The 14058-nt window shown below is 37.8% G+C and overlaps 1 protein-coding gene across 7 annotated transcripts in view; it reads right to left on the minus strand.

Annotated features, from left to right (window-relative positions):
• ADGRG6 (adhesion G protein-coupled receptor G6) overlaps positions 1 to 14058 on the minus strand; it is a 109070-nt gene that overhangs the window by 46381 nt on the left and 48631 nt on the right. For 4 of the 7 annotated variants that reach the window (XM_079331163.1, XM_079331162.1, XM_079331165.1 and 1 more), the window contains exons 5-6: positions 9736 to 9804; positions 6618 to 6701 (exon numbers count right to left, since the gene is read on the minus strand). In XM_079331163.1, the coding sequence (XP_079187289.1) occupies positions 6618 to 6701; positions 9736 to 9804 (153 nt within the window). The remainder of the gene's footprint in view (positions 1 to 6617; positions 6702 to 9735; positions 9805 to 14058) is intronic. The other 3 variants (XM_079331164.1, XM_079331167.1, XM_079331168.1) reach the window with 1 other exon arrangement.

The following is a 14058-nucleotide window of genomic DNA, read 5'->3' on the forward strand; positions in this document are numbered from 1 at the left end:
ATGGCCAGACGGTAGAACCCATACTAGCTTTACAAAACTGGCAGCTGAACAAACCAGCTTTCAGTCACAAAATGTGTAACACTTGGCTCGGTGCAATTTTATATTCAGAAAACTGTTTTGTAATGGCACTAGGCAAATATAAATTCTCGTTAAGCTCATGAGTGGGTAGGCAGCATTACAAGATTTCACATCTAATAAATAACATCAATTCATTTCATAGTTATGCTCTGTGTTAAAAGTCTATACTTTCCACAAGTCTATTTTTTTTTCATTAGGCTACTAAACATTCTGCAAGCTCTAGTTGGGTAAAATTTCCCAGGATGTGGGGGAGGTTTAAGAACTTCTGGATCAATTCACTTGCATATATGAGCATTTGTGGCATTGCTTGGTTTTGGGCTGTTACCAAGGCTGTGGGTCTTGGTCACAGACACATGCATTTATATAATCTTATGTAAATCCTACAGAGACACTACACAGGACAGAGCAGGACATGACAATAATTACACAGAAATCCCTTTCTGTCTCTGATTGGACAGCAACTGCTCTGTCTTTCAGAATGTAAATAAAATAATTTTTATTGTAAGTGGAGCAAATGGCATAATTTTACAACTTCATAGATAATTATTGTCCAAGAGCTTGAAATAAAGGCATCTGGAAAAAAATTTGAAGTCAGTATTTTCCAATTTAAGTGTGCATGCATTGGTTACTATTCATGAAATGGTTGGAGTATCATTCCTTCTTTACAATATGGAATTAATTATATGAATATTGAGATTGGTACAAAAAATCCTTTATGATAAAACACTAAATAAGATGGTTTACTAGATGCCTTCAAGGGAAGCTATGATTAAATTTTTGATATGAGCACAATGACCTTTGTTTTGATTTACTGTCTTTTCTACCTCTCCTGAGGAGGCACACAAATTCGGTGCACAGTTTAATCTGAAAATGTACTTTAGTTTATTATCACTGTGATAGTTTCAAACAAAAAAAATAAATTTAAGTCTTTGGATGTAGAAATTTGGACTTTGGGTAAATTTCACTTGCAAGACCTGGATGATCCGGATGTATGTATCTGTATATAATGTATATATCTGTGTATAAACACATACTCAATTTTAAATCTATAATGCACCTTTTATATGCCATACAGATACACACATACAGAAAGTATCCATTATATATATTCTCACAAACTCATATATAATTACATATCTAATTATAGTCATACTTAGATAATTATGTACAGGACAAAATCACCTTAATATAAGAATATGCAAAGTATTTTTAAATTCATACTGAGTAACTACAAACTAGGCAATAGCTTCAAGATCTCCATCAGATGGAGACCCAAAGAATGATTTAATGAGGAAAATAAAAAAGAACAAGAACTAATCTGCATTTTAAAAAACTCTCAGGAGACTGCAGTGACAGATAGTAAAAACTAAAACTTATTTTTCCCTCTTCAGGGAACAGCTGAAATCTCATCTCAAAATACTAATTGGGAAAAAAAACCAAAAAAACCAAACCAAACCAAACCAAACCAAACCAAAAAAAAAAAAACAAAAAAAAAAAAACAAAAACCCAGAGTATAAAATTGTGAAAAGTAGTCAAAGAAAATTTGAAAAAAAGATGAAAATATAGCCTACAAAACGATGCAAAACGATGCTCCCTACACCCACCACCAACTACAAAAATATAATGATCAATCAAAAGTGAGTATTTTGAAAAATTCTGTTAGGAAAATTATTTAAACATTTAATTTTGAAAAATCTTATATTTTTGAAAGTGAAATCCTCAAAAATATGTCATTATAAAACATGAATATACTCCCAAACAATAAATTGGCATCAAATGATATAAAATACAGGAAATCAGTCTATTAGCCTCACAGTCTCATGAGAGCTGTCTTAGAGAAGAACACAAATGTTAGAAATCACACACATTTACTATCACTAAGATGTTACAAATTCCCTTCTACTGTAATTATATTATTATTCCAAAACATCTTCATATGCTAAATAGTCCTATAGCTAAAGGACAAAAGACAGCTACTTCTACATTCAGTCTACAAACTGAATATCTAATGGATGAGATGATCTGGGGTTTTTCTACATCTAACTTAGGTTGACATACTGTAGTGGAACTCAGGTCGACACAGGCAGCCCAGCTCAGTGAAGGAGTCACACAAACAAGGCAAAAGGACTGCAGCAGAGCTAAAAAGTTGCTTCAGTGGTGGGTAGGAGGTGCTGTTTTGGCTTGTCCCAGATGGTAAATTGGCCAAAGAATAAACATGGGCTGAAACTGATGACTCATGGTATGTCACAGAAGAAAGGGATGTTTGGATCCGCACGAGAGAGTGATGGATGGCTGCTGCAGATGCTGTCAGAGTGCCTAGATGTGTCAAGATGGTTTCTTTGTGCTGAATAAAAACTCTGCTAGAAAAGACTTCTGAAGATGGCAAAGGTACCACATCATTCATTACTGCCGTTCTTGATGACTCCAGAACAGAAGAGAGATTTGCAAAATGTCCATAATCAGCATTTTCAAAATCCAAAGCACTAGCAGTAATGATAGACATTGCTTCTCTGTTCCTGCTAAAAGATCCATACACTTCCCCTTCTGAATTCCATTCAGAAAGCCTTGGTATGTTTGTTGATGTCAGAACAGCAAAATCCCTTTTATCTTTATTATTGTCAATGATTTCTTGTTCTACTGCCCAGAGAGAGTATCTTGGACTGTCCATTTGATTTTCAATGGAGTTTTGTCCTAAAACAGTTAGATAATTTCTTGGTGTTTCTGTTGTTGGCAAGTTAAACTCTTCTACGTCCTGCTGAGGGAGCAAGCTTGGAGAAATTGTATCGAGATGGTTCTGAAAACTTTGTGGGAGTGGAGGTGTAGGACAGCTGGTAGGAGATAGGCTGTCTCTGAATTTGGAGTCTGAATGAAGAAATTGCCTTAACTCCAAAGACACTGGAAGAAAGTCAGAACTCATTGAGCTGGTGTTTCTTAAAAATATACCTGCATCTTTTTGAACCTTACTTCCTGGTTTATCAAAGGTATTTGTTATAGCATCATTCTCCAGAACACTTTGAGACTGCAGTGTTCTGTGTGTTCTTGTGCTGCTTATCAAACTCTTAGCTATGCAAGTAACCTGAGTCCCAGGTGTACTGATCAAGAAAGGAGCTTGGCTATCCCTTGAACAAGAAGGCTGGGCTCCTGAATGTGTTGGAAAAACAGAAACAGGCTGATGCCTATTGTTCATGTCAGTTGGATCATTTACTGTATCAGTTTGAATTTGTACATGCAAACTATCTATGGAGTTTTCAAGTACTTGATCAAAATGTGCCGATAAAGAGGACTGAATGTAAGTTGCTTCCAGGGAAGGGAAAGGAAAATCATAATAAAATTCACTGTTGGAAGTCACAGTTAAGTTTGCAAAGTTCATTGTTGACTGCAATTCTGATATTGATCTGCCATTACTTTCTGAAATTCCCTTTGAAATGCCTGGAATAAATGAACTAAAGATTTGTGTTTCCAAAGTTGATACATAACTAGTAAAATTAATTTCTTCAGCTCTGTGACCTAAAAATCCAATAGCAGATGTTTGTTCAGAAATACTGTCAGACTTAGCATATATACTATAGGGCAGCAATCTCTCTGTTGGGGAAGAAAGCAGTTTATTAAATGAGAGCCAGAAATTTTCTGATGGCTCCCCAGAAAACACTTGAGATGCTTCTTTCCAATGATGGGAAGCAGTCCAGAAACTTGCTCTTAAAGAGGGGGAAATATCTACATATTTTGTTGGAAAATACAAGTAATCCGAGTCCCAGGAGTCAGCAACTGGATTCATGCTCTCTGGCTCTAATATGGAAAAAGCTGACTCTTCATTTTCATTGCTACCATGAAATGCATCTAAATTGTTCTCCAATGCTGCATTTCTGAGGGTCTCACTTGGATTTGGAAAGTGCAATGAACGCTGTAAATAATGAGACCAATAATTACTACTAGATATAAATATGCTGTCACTTTTCAAATATGTGTCAGTCAACAGCTGTTGATAAACAGGCAGGGTTGTTACAACATGCTTAAAAGCTGAGCTTGTCCAGCCTGGATCTTCGAAAAGTGCTGAAAATGTTAATAGCTGTCTACTGTATGCTTGGACTGAATTTATCAGTTGGTTGTCATGCACAGATTTTGTGGGGTTTGCATGAAGAATCTGCATAGAGGTTAAGTTTGTAATTCCTCCTGAGTGATGCTCCTTAATGTGCACAGATGTTCTGAACTGAAATGCACTGTTCCCTGCTAGTGTAGAGAATGTTTTCCTGTCAGCATTGCCTTCTATCATTTCCGGGTAAAAATCCTCACGTGCCAAGTCTGGCAAATCTAACCTACTTTTTTGGGATGGTGGTTTCTCATCTGTAGGTGATACAGACAAGCTAGAAAGAAGATGATGTCTGTCCTCTTGAACGTCAGAGGTGATAGGATGATGAAATACAGGCTCATTCCACCAGTTCACAGGCTCCAAGACATTGCTTGTATGCCTGAAATGGTTTGTGTGGCTGCTGGAGGGTGAAATCCACAGAGTTTCTTTCCTGTGTTCGTAAGCAGCGCTGCTGCTGCTGCTGCTAGCGGGAGAGCGGAACGCTGGCTCCGAGTCAGAATGACGGAGCCTGCTTGCCAAAGTCCTTGCTAGCTCTGCACTGGGATTGCTGCTGGGAAGAAGAGGAACTGCTGCATTCACAGGCAGCTCTGTAACTGCATCTGCTGCCCCAGAAGTACCACGGAATGGACTTCCAGAATAATTCAAAATATTTTCATTCAACAACTGGTTCATTACAGTATTATCTAGGTTGATGTTTTCAGTAAAAGCAGACAAGGTTTTGTTGCTGGTCTCCTCAGAAGAAGTCGGTGTGGACAAAGTTGGAAGGAACAAGCTGTATGGGTTTTTTCTCTCTGGGTTATCATCTGCTGGATTTTTACTGAAACGCAGAGGCCTTTGCTTCACTGGCCAAATAATTGGGGTTGAGATAATTCCTATTGTTTTGATCCCTTCTATCTTAGATTCTTGCTGCCAGTGTGGTCGTGAATGGGAAAATTCAGGTGAATTTCTCTTCCTTCTGAAGATAACCGTAGCAGGAAGTCTGAATTCCTGCAGGTCTGTGTGTAGCAAGCCACATAGTTAATGGATTAAAGAAAATGTATGTAACTTAACTCTCTGTTCTTGGCTGTCTGTTCTTGGTCTAAAATTCAACTTACCAAGAGTTGAAAATGATGCCCATTAGCTGAGTGAAAGTTTAACTTGCTTCTACCATAAGTGAACTTGGCTTATTTTCATAGTCTTTCTGCTTTTCTTGGGACTTTCAAATCTAGAGAAAGGACTTAATTGTCCAATTTTTATTAATACTAATATTTATAAGATTTAGTTCATTTTATCATTAAAAAAAATCAGAGTTAACTGCTCTTAGTGAACATTTGCAAGAGGCTCCACAAAAAGAAAGCAAACACTCCTTGGAAGAAATTTACAATATTTTCTTCTTACTTCTACAGCTTATTAAAACCAAGCAGTCTGGATTCAGATAAATTCTTTCACATTGTGTATTGTACTGCCTGATTGCCAGTGTACAATAAATGATCTGCCAAGAGAAAAAATACTCCAAGAGTTCTAAATCCTACAGTAACAACTGATGGATTGGGGGAAAAAAACACCCAACCAAAAAAAAGCAACATAAAAACCAAACCACAAACCCCACCCAGAGTCTAATTTATTTCTGTGGAGTACACTGAAAAAATAAATCTTTAAAAAAATATACATTTAAGCCTGTGATTAAAATTGGCAAAATCTATCTCTGTATTTAACAACCAACTTTAACAAACTAATAAATATTTTAGCAGCACTTCACAAATGATGCTGTCTTTAGGAGACAGTGATATCACAGAATTTGAGAAAGCCTCAAAAGAAATCCTGGCTTTATTCCTGTGCTAATAATAGGTTCATTTACTACCTTATTTTTTCCCTTAATCTTTCTAAATGAAAAGTAAACGATATCTGATACTGTCAACATTTTCCCTAGTAAAGTCCGATCCAGCTCTTCTTTAAGTCAGTGGAAAGATTTCTGTTGACTCAGTGGAAGTGGCTCTGCTCCATAGGAATGGTTCCACTTGGCTGCTGCGCCTGAGGAGCAGCGAGGAGCTAGTGAGGAGCAGACAATCCAAGCCTCCTACCACCCTGGCTGCACAGGCAGGAGCTGCACAATGGTTGACAATCTGCACCCTTCAAATGTTTCAACAGCGTGGTTATTTCTGGACCCTTTCTGAAAATCCCTCTCCCTTCCCTTGTTCTTTGTGTTATTAAATGCAATGGGTGACACACAGTTAGTCCCTTTCACATAAAAGAGCCGGGTAAACACGAAACAAATAAACACTGAGTTTGGTTCTGGTCTCGTTTGCACCATTCTGACATGGTTCAGAGATTTAGACCTGACTTATTCAGTGTAAATGAGATCAGAACTGAGACATGACCCTTGACATTATGATGGTAGGAAAAACACACCTTAAAATACAACAAATTTGCTTTAGACACAGTACAAGGAAAAATGTAACACAGGATTTCTTACCATTGTTTGGCTTATCGTTTCTATTAGTATCAGGCATGTTAGTGGTGACAGTGGGTGGTGTAGGAGTAGTAGCATTTACAGTAGCTGGTAATAAAGATGAGAAAGAGGTGAACTTGAATGAAATATGAATGTTAATAAGGTAAGACAAAATGGGAACAATGCATGACAATGTAAAATGAAACCATCTACACACAATGCCGTAAATGTTAAAAAACCGTATTATTTTTTCTGTAGAAAGTGATGAATAGATATGAACTGAGGCCCCAGTCCTGCAATCCTCACTTGCACTGACTTTTTGGGAATTTTGCCAGTGTAAATTTTGCAGGATCGGCCCTGCACTTCTTTTACAGACTCAAAATCTTCTCATGAGAGCCTTGGTTGTGTGAAGACCAGAAAATGGAGAAGTTCTAAGGTGTGTGCACTTAGAATGCTGCTTATGAAAAGAATCTTTGTCCTTCCTCAAATGCTGAATACAACAAACAAATGAGAAACTAAAACACTCATGTAAGGATTCAATTAACTCCACTGAACTCAAAACAATGAAGAGAATTGAAATCGGAATTGGAAGAGAAGTAAAATATCTATTTTGAAAGCTTTATGTAGAAACTCAGCTGTTTTATTCCCACTGACCCCAACAGGAGACACTCCACAAAATCCTGGAGAACCAGATGAAGACTTTTCAAAATTAGGAGGACCCAAAACTGCAAATTTCCCTCACGATGGACTGGGAGGGTATATGTGCTAGAAGAATTCAATGATCATACCACAAAATTTTCAAATAATGCTTTGGAAAACTATTTAGTTTTGTTCAGTGACTCCCAGGGAATGCAAATCCATTCAATGATAGATTTTTTTTTCTCTGAAAACCCTTATTTAAAATCTGAAGGTTGGTATGGCAAAATCTCCCAGTGCTACATGGCTTTGGAAGATTTTGACCAAGAATGAACCTAGGAAGGTTAAGCAGTTATATTGTGGGCAAAAAATCACGTTGTGCTAGGTTGATTTATCTAACCTTTTGAGTGCAAAAGTCACAAACTCGTCACAGCTTAGGGAACAGGTTCATGTTCAGGTTTCAGTGAGACAAGAAAATTAGGGAAAGAGAAGGAAAAATTGGACATTTGAACAGATTCCAACTGGGAATGTGAGCATATAAAGTGACCCCTTGAAATATAAAAAAAAGCTCTTCCATGAAACTTCAGAGCTATATTGCCTGAGGAATAATTTAGCAGGATTCTTACAGACTGTGTCTTCCAGCCAGTGCTGCTAAATGAGGCATCTAATGATAAAAAATATTTACTAAGCATAATGGAGAAATCAGTCATTTCATCAGACACAGGTGACATAATCTGGCATCCACAAACTACTGTTGTTATTGAACAATACCCAAAACAAAGGAATCCAAACTGGCCTCTCAGTTTAGACAAAGACTATGCTATTGACAGAAACAGAAAGACAGACATATTTTTATGATTTTCATTATTATGACAATAATTATGATGGTGTTGAGTGGGATGAAACTGATCTAGCATCTTATTCCAAAGTGGCAAACTGAACACAAGGGACACTTAACCAAATACTTTTTGGAGAAGGAAAGAGTACTACCTGCATGAAAATAGTCTTTATTGAAGTCTTTATTGATGGTCTAAGAAGTTAAGAAGGTAAGTTTGAAAGGCAGCATCTTTCATCAGAGGCAATATCTACCACTAGACAAGTTAATAAAGCTGGGATAAAGGTTGAGGCTTTTAGAAAAGCAGGCTTGTTTAGCTGAAAGTGTGTCCATTTCTGCAGCCATATTAGCTGATGTTATGAAAAACATTCTCTCCCTTTCATACCATACCATTTCAATGGAGGAAAACATTCGGAGATCTTCTAAAAGAATGGATGAAGATATTTATACAGTGGTACTCCTTACATATGAAAAGACTAAAATTGAATTGTGGCAGCCTCATTTACCCCAATTATTTGAGGAGTAGTATTTAGATCATACTGTGCTTTGATGATGACTGAAAATTACTGTTTGAAATCTGATTATGGACATTATGGAATTTTACTTTCAGTGTGGAGACCAATACAATATGCTCCAAGAACCTGAACCAAATTTACCACAGGAAAATCTGGGAAAAGTACATTAAAAACTGACAAAGATCTCTCACTGGCTTTCCAAGCAGAGTGCATTTTCCCTTTTATTTTTAAGCTAAATCTGATATACGTATAAGTATTGGTTTTCAAAGTTTTGAGACTTGCTCTCCTCTAATGTTTTACTCTCTCCTATCTCTTTCTTCCATCATTCAGTTGGAAAGGGGTTACAAAGACAGATATTTTTGGTGCAGCTGCTGCTGTAATTAAAGTTGAACACAGCATTCCAACACATTGTAAGGCCTGTGTTCATGAAGGCATTGTGGAAATTGTTGATGTTGCTCATGTCAAGCACTTTTTATGTAACTTCAGCATCTCAGCAGAACAGTAATTAACTATCCTTGCATACCCATTGATTCACGTGACATGGAAATCTGTAGGGTACACCCATTCCTTGCATTCAACTGAGCTGACCTTTAAAAACACTTAATGAATTTTCTTATGTGATAATTTTTACATTATTAATCCATCACTAAGTGCTGTAGCATGTGGTTTTTTCTCTAAAAGATGCTGAATTTTGCAATTTGATAGTAATTATTTTACCTGCTAATCTCAAAGTATCTAGCCTCAAAATAGCTTATAAAAAAAAACCAAAAAACAAACCTGGTTAAAAGCTAGTTCCTTTATTTACATCTGCTCTTTTATTTATTTTACCTACTACTTATACTGGTTAATATTTTACTGTGAAAATGTGCAGGAGAAAAAGAGGTGGAGAAAGAAATGAAAGCAGTCAGTTAATTCAGTTTTGATATAATGGAGACTACTTGGAAAATGTATTATCAAGGGACTGATCACATTTTTTCCACATATTGTACGTACAGGACACCCACATACTTGATGAGACTAAAGAATTCCTTTCCTTGCTATTTTTTATTGCCACTCACTCTTCTATAAATAATTATAAAAAATAAATGAAATAAAACCCCAAGGCAAATAAAGATTTCCCAAAGATGAAACTGTGAAAAGGATCTGGGTTTCTTACCTTGGCAAAGGCTTCCTAGGTTTGCACAACTGGTTGGTTCAACTGAAGAAGAGGGAATTAGATATGAGCCTTTAAAAGAAGAAAACAAGTAATTTAGAAAGGGTTAGTTACTGGGCCTAAAACACACTATATCATGCAGTGACATTCCTCTTCCTTATTTCTCTCAGTGGCAAAACTGATGCTGCCATTTGCCTATAAGACTTCCAGGTTTTCAGTTTCTGTTGCAGCTCAGGGAGCCCTGAAAACCCTGCTGACTTGCAAGCTAGAGTCACTTACGTATCCTCCCGTGCTTTTCTTAGCTTTCACAAAATAACATCACATTAAAGGAATGCAGCCTGTGTGCACTCCGTGAAATGGGTCTGAGCAAAGGGGTCAGTATGGCCATGGGATTTATGGCATTTTCATAACAGTGTGTGCCTTGGAGGAGTGACCACGCTCTGCTGCTGCAGCACAGGGCACCCAGCACACACTTCTGAGTAATCTGCCTGTGACAGACACCAGCCAGATAAAAGGTGATTAAACTTGTTCCTCTGCCCAGGGCGAGGGTGTGATTAATATTCTGGTATGCATGATTTATAAACAGATAATGTTATAAGTCTGTATCTCTATGGAATTATTCATAACAACAAGCATTACACTTTGATAATCTGGAGACAAAACCAAGGCACATAAGAATGGCTACAGAAAAATAACTGGTGCAACTGCATTAATTACACTTCATGTATCCCAGGGGTTCAGCTGCAGATACAGCTGCCTTTGCACACTGTGTTGAACATAATGGGACCATAGAGCTCTGGCAAAATGTGAACCCCTAGGAGTTTTGCCCTTTTGGCTTTTGCTTTACCACTTCAGAGTCGTATTGACTCAATGAGGTTCTCTCACGAAACACACTATCCTTCCATAATTTTAGCCACCACCCATTGGCTTGTAGAGATGGCTAAGAAAATATTTCCTATGATGCAAGAACAAATGAAGCATGGAGCTTTGACACACAAATTGTATCATGCCACAGATACCACTACATGTACTGCCAACAAATATAGGGCGTAATTAAAATAAGTGATCCTCAACAAATATTAAATTTCACTGATTTTTTCTTAAAGGATTAAGAGATAGAGGCAAATTCACTTTCTTAGGACCTCCAAGAAGGATGTTCTAAGTGAGTGTATTATCCTTCTGCACGAAGTAGGCTTTTTCTCCCTAAATAAATTTGCTAATATTAAACAGTCAATACCAAACTTACCCTAAGTTTCACCCCTGCTGTGTAACATGGAAAGATGACCTGAGAGTTGGCTGGAAATACTGTGGGTGTTCATATTTTCTTCATTGAGTGTTTATAACAAGATTGTGATTTTATTTGGCAAGACTAAAAAAAAAAATCAAATCCAAATTTACAGAACATTTAAGTCAGAAGACTATTGCATTGAGTTTTCATGACAAGTGTTTGGCAGCAAGAGGGTTACAGGAGCAGTTCTGTGAGAAGCCTCACACAGAAGCTTTCCTTGTGTCCAGTGGAGCCAATGCCAGCCAGCTGCCACATGGATGCATTGGCCAAGGCTGAGTCTGTAAGCAGCAATGGTAGTGTCTGTGGGATAATGGCTTTTAAAAGAGGAAAAAGTTAACTGCACAGAAGCAATTGCAGCCAAAAGAGGAATGAGAATGTGTGAGAGCGAAACCCTACAGACCCCAAGGTAGAGGGCAGGAGGGGCAGGAGGTGTTCCAGGTGCCTGAGCTCAGATTCCCCTGCAGCCCCTGGTGCAGCCCATGGTGAGACAGCTGTGCCCCTGCAGCCCATGGAGATCCATGGTGGACAGAGATCCACCTGCAGCCCATGGTGAAGCAGAGATCCACCTGCAGCCCTTGGAGGTCCACATGCTAGAGCAGGTGGATGCCTGAAGGAGGCATCATGGAAAGCTGGCACTGGAGAAGACTCCAGGGCCTCTGGAAGAAGACTGGCAGGGCCTGTGGACCCCTGAAGACAGGAGCCCATTCTGGAGCAGGTTTGCTGACAGGACTTGTGACCCCGTGCATTTGTATTACAGACACATTGTGTGATACATCTCACTTCAAATGTTTTAAACTCAGACATCCATATCTGCTTGTCATGCTAGACTTTTCAGTCAGTGGAGAGGAACAGACACGCCTACAGCAAAAGAGCTTTGACTTCACTGGGGCATCTTTTCCAGGCACTGACCTGTGAAATAGCCTTTTTGATTCCACTATTCATAAACAGAACAATTATCTTAGCCTGAAACATTGTCCAGCTGCCTAAGGCAGACACATCCCACACTGAGTTAAATCTGAGAATGAAATTAAGAATTTCTTTGGCCTTTGGTAGTGAAGGATTAATGAAATGTACATGAAAAAAAATCAGTTGTAGGCATGGACAGATATGTGGCCACGTTATCCTTAAAATTAGTAGTTCATATCCTGCTGTAGCTGTAGCTAGTGCAGGCTTCAGAATCAGAACCAGAAATTTTTTAAATGTTCCTCAGTTTGCCTGCACTGAACTCTGAACTGGTGGTTAATAGCTATACTTCTATTAATATCTAGGTTACTTGTTTTAAAATAAGTTTGGATACATAGGCTGTGAATACACACCTTTAAATGCAATCTGCACAAAGCTATGGCAATAAAACCAGAATTCTGTCAAGTCTTACACAAACACCCCACCAGAACTGCACAGCTGTGAAAACATTAGTCTAAGGAATAAACTAATGAAAGGTAAAACTGTGAAAAGATTATCTGAAACTATTTGCCCATGTTTTATGCTCCATGAATCTATTTGCAAAAGCTTTGTCTAAAAAACCATGAAAATAATACCTCTTGAAAATGTAAGCACTGTTCAGGCAAAGATATGATGAGATCACTGCTAAATGCTTGGTTTGCTTTTTTTGAAGTTATAAGCCACTTCCTAGTGAAGCATTATTGGAACTGTGTGAAAAACTCTTTTCTGCATAAATCCTTTCACGGCTGTTAAATGAAGCCTAATCAGAGTCAGCTCCTCAATGTCAGTGGTTTATTCATGGTTGATAGCCTGACTCATCAACTCTCCTGTTGAAGGCTGGTTTGACAAAGAAGGCTTTTACTCGAGAGGAGGAAGGGAAGACAATTCTAACTATTTCATCTCTGGGATTAGTAACCATCTTTGAAATGGCACTGCACACAGCATTTTCTTTTCAGAATACTCTGGCTCAGGAAAGCCTGTGCCACAGAGAGTGATCTCATATCAAGGAAAGAAAAAGCCTGACTAGTGAGTCAGTTTCTTCACAGGCTTATTTAGAGGCAACAACAATGTTTACATGTAGAAATATTTCAAATTACTTGTATAGACACTGGTCCTAAAGTAGGAACACTAATACACCATTTTTAAAACTATGTTCTGCTGGAGGAAAATTATTGATCACTCACATCCCAAGGAATAAAGCTGTGGAATGAAAATAATCCTATTGTTTCTATGACCACAGCTAGGATATTATATTTGTCTCTTAGGATTGTACAGTCATTTACAGAAAGAAGAATAAGACTGCTACTCCAGTCAAAATTAAATGAGATTGCAGCTTTTACAGAGATAAGTTGTTTGGTAAAAGTGTTATGGTAGACATCATGGTGTAACAATGTAAGAAGAGTACGATTTTCTGGGAAGTCACTCTCTTTTAGATCAGTTTGTACTGATGAAATAGAAACAACTTTTTTTGTCTGGAATACCTTTATCAGTTGTGGTCAGATCAGCCTTTCCTTTGTTCTGGTAGAAAAGTGAAGGTATCTAGTTGCTTGTGGTTTTATACAGGTGTTGCTTAATTTTGTTTAGCAGAGGTCTGTTGAGATCTTTCTCAGTAGTTCTAGCTGTGAATGAGTACCCCACACTTTGATATGAGTACAATAAAGCAAGCAAAGCAGCTCTTTTAGCCACCTTAATCCCTCATGAACTATTAGATACAGAAACTAGCATGCCTTAGTGATGGCAGTTTCTCTCCTAAACTAAGGATTTTCAGAATGCAGACAGATCCTCTATCACACATACAAAAAATACTCCAAGACATTTATGTGGATCAAGTGTCTGAGCCATAAAATTGGTTAGTAAATATATTGAAATTTATCTTCTGGGGTAATCTACAAGAAGGAAACACCTTCAGTAAGTACCAGTTAAAAAAAGGACTGATAATATGTTACCATAAAGTAAAAAATCTCCTGATTTTGATCACAAACTCTTCCTTCCTGTCCACTTCTTCTAATTTAATATTTTCCTCTAGTTTCCTGTCACCTATGCACTGCTTTTGTCACTGCTTTTGCTGGCTCTGCATATACAGCATGAGGCTGTCA

Source organism: Erithacus rubecula (genome assembly GCF_903797595.1).
Source record: "Erithacus rubecula genome assembly, chromosome: 2".
Taxonomy (NCBI): Eukaryota; Metazoa; Chordata; class Aves; order Passeriformes; family Muscicapidae; genus Erithacus; species Erithacus rubecula.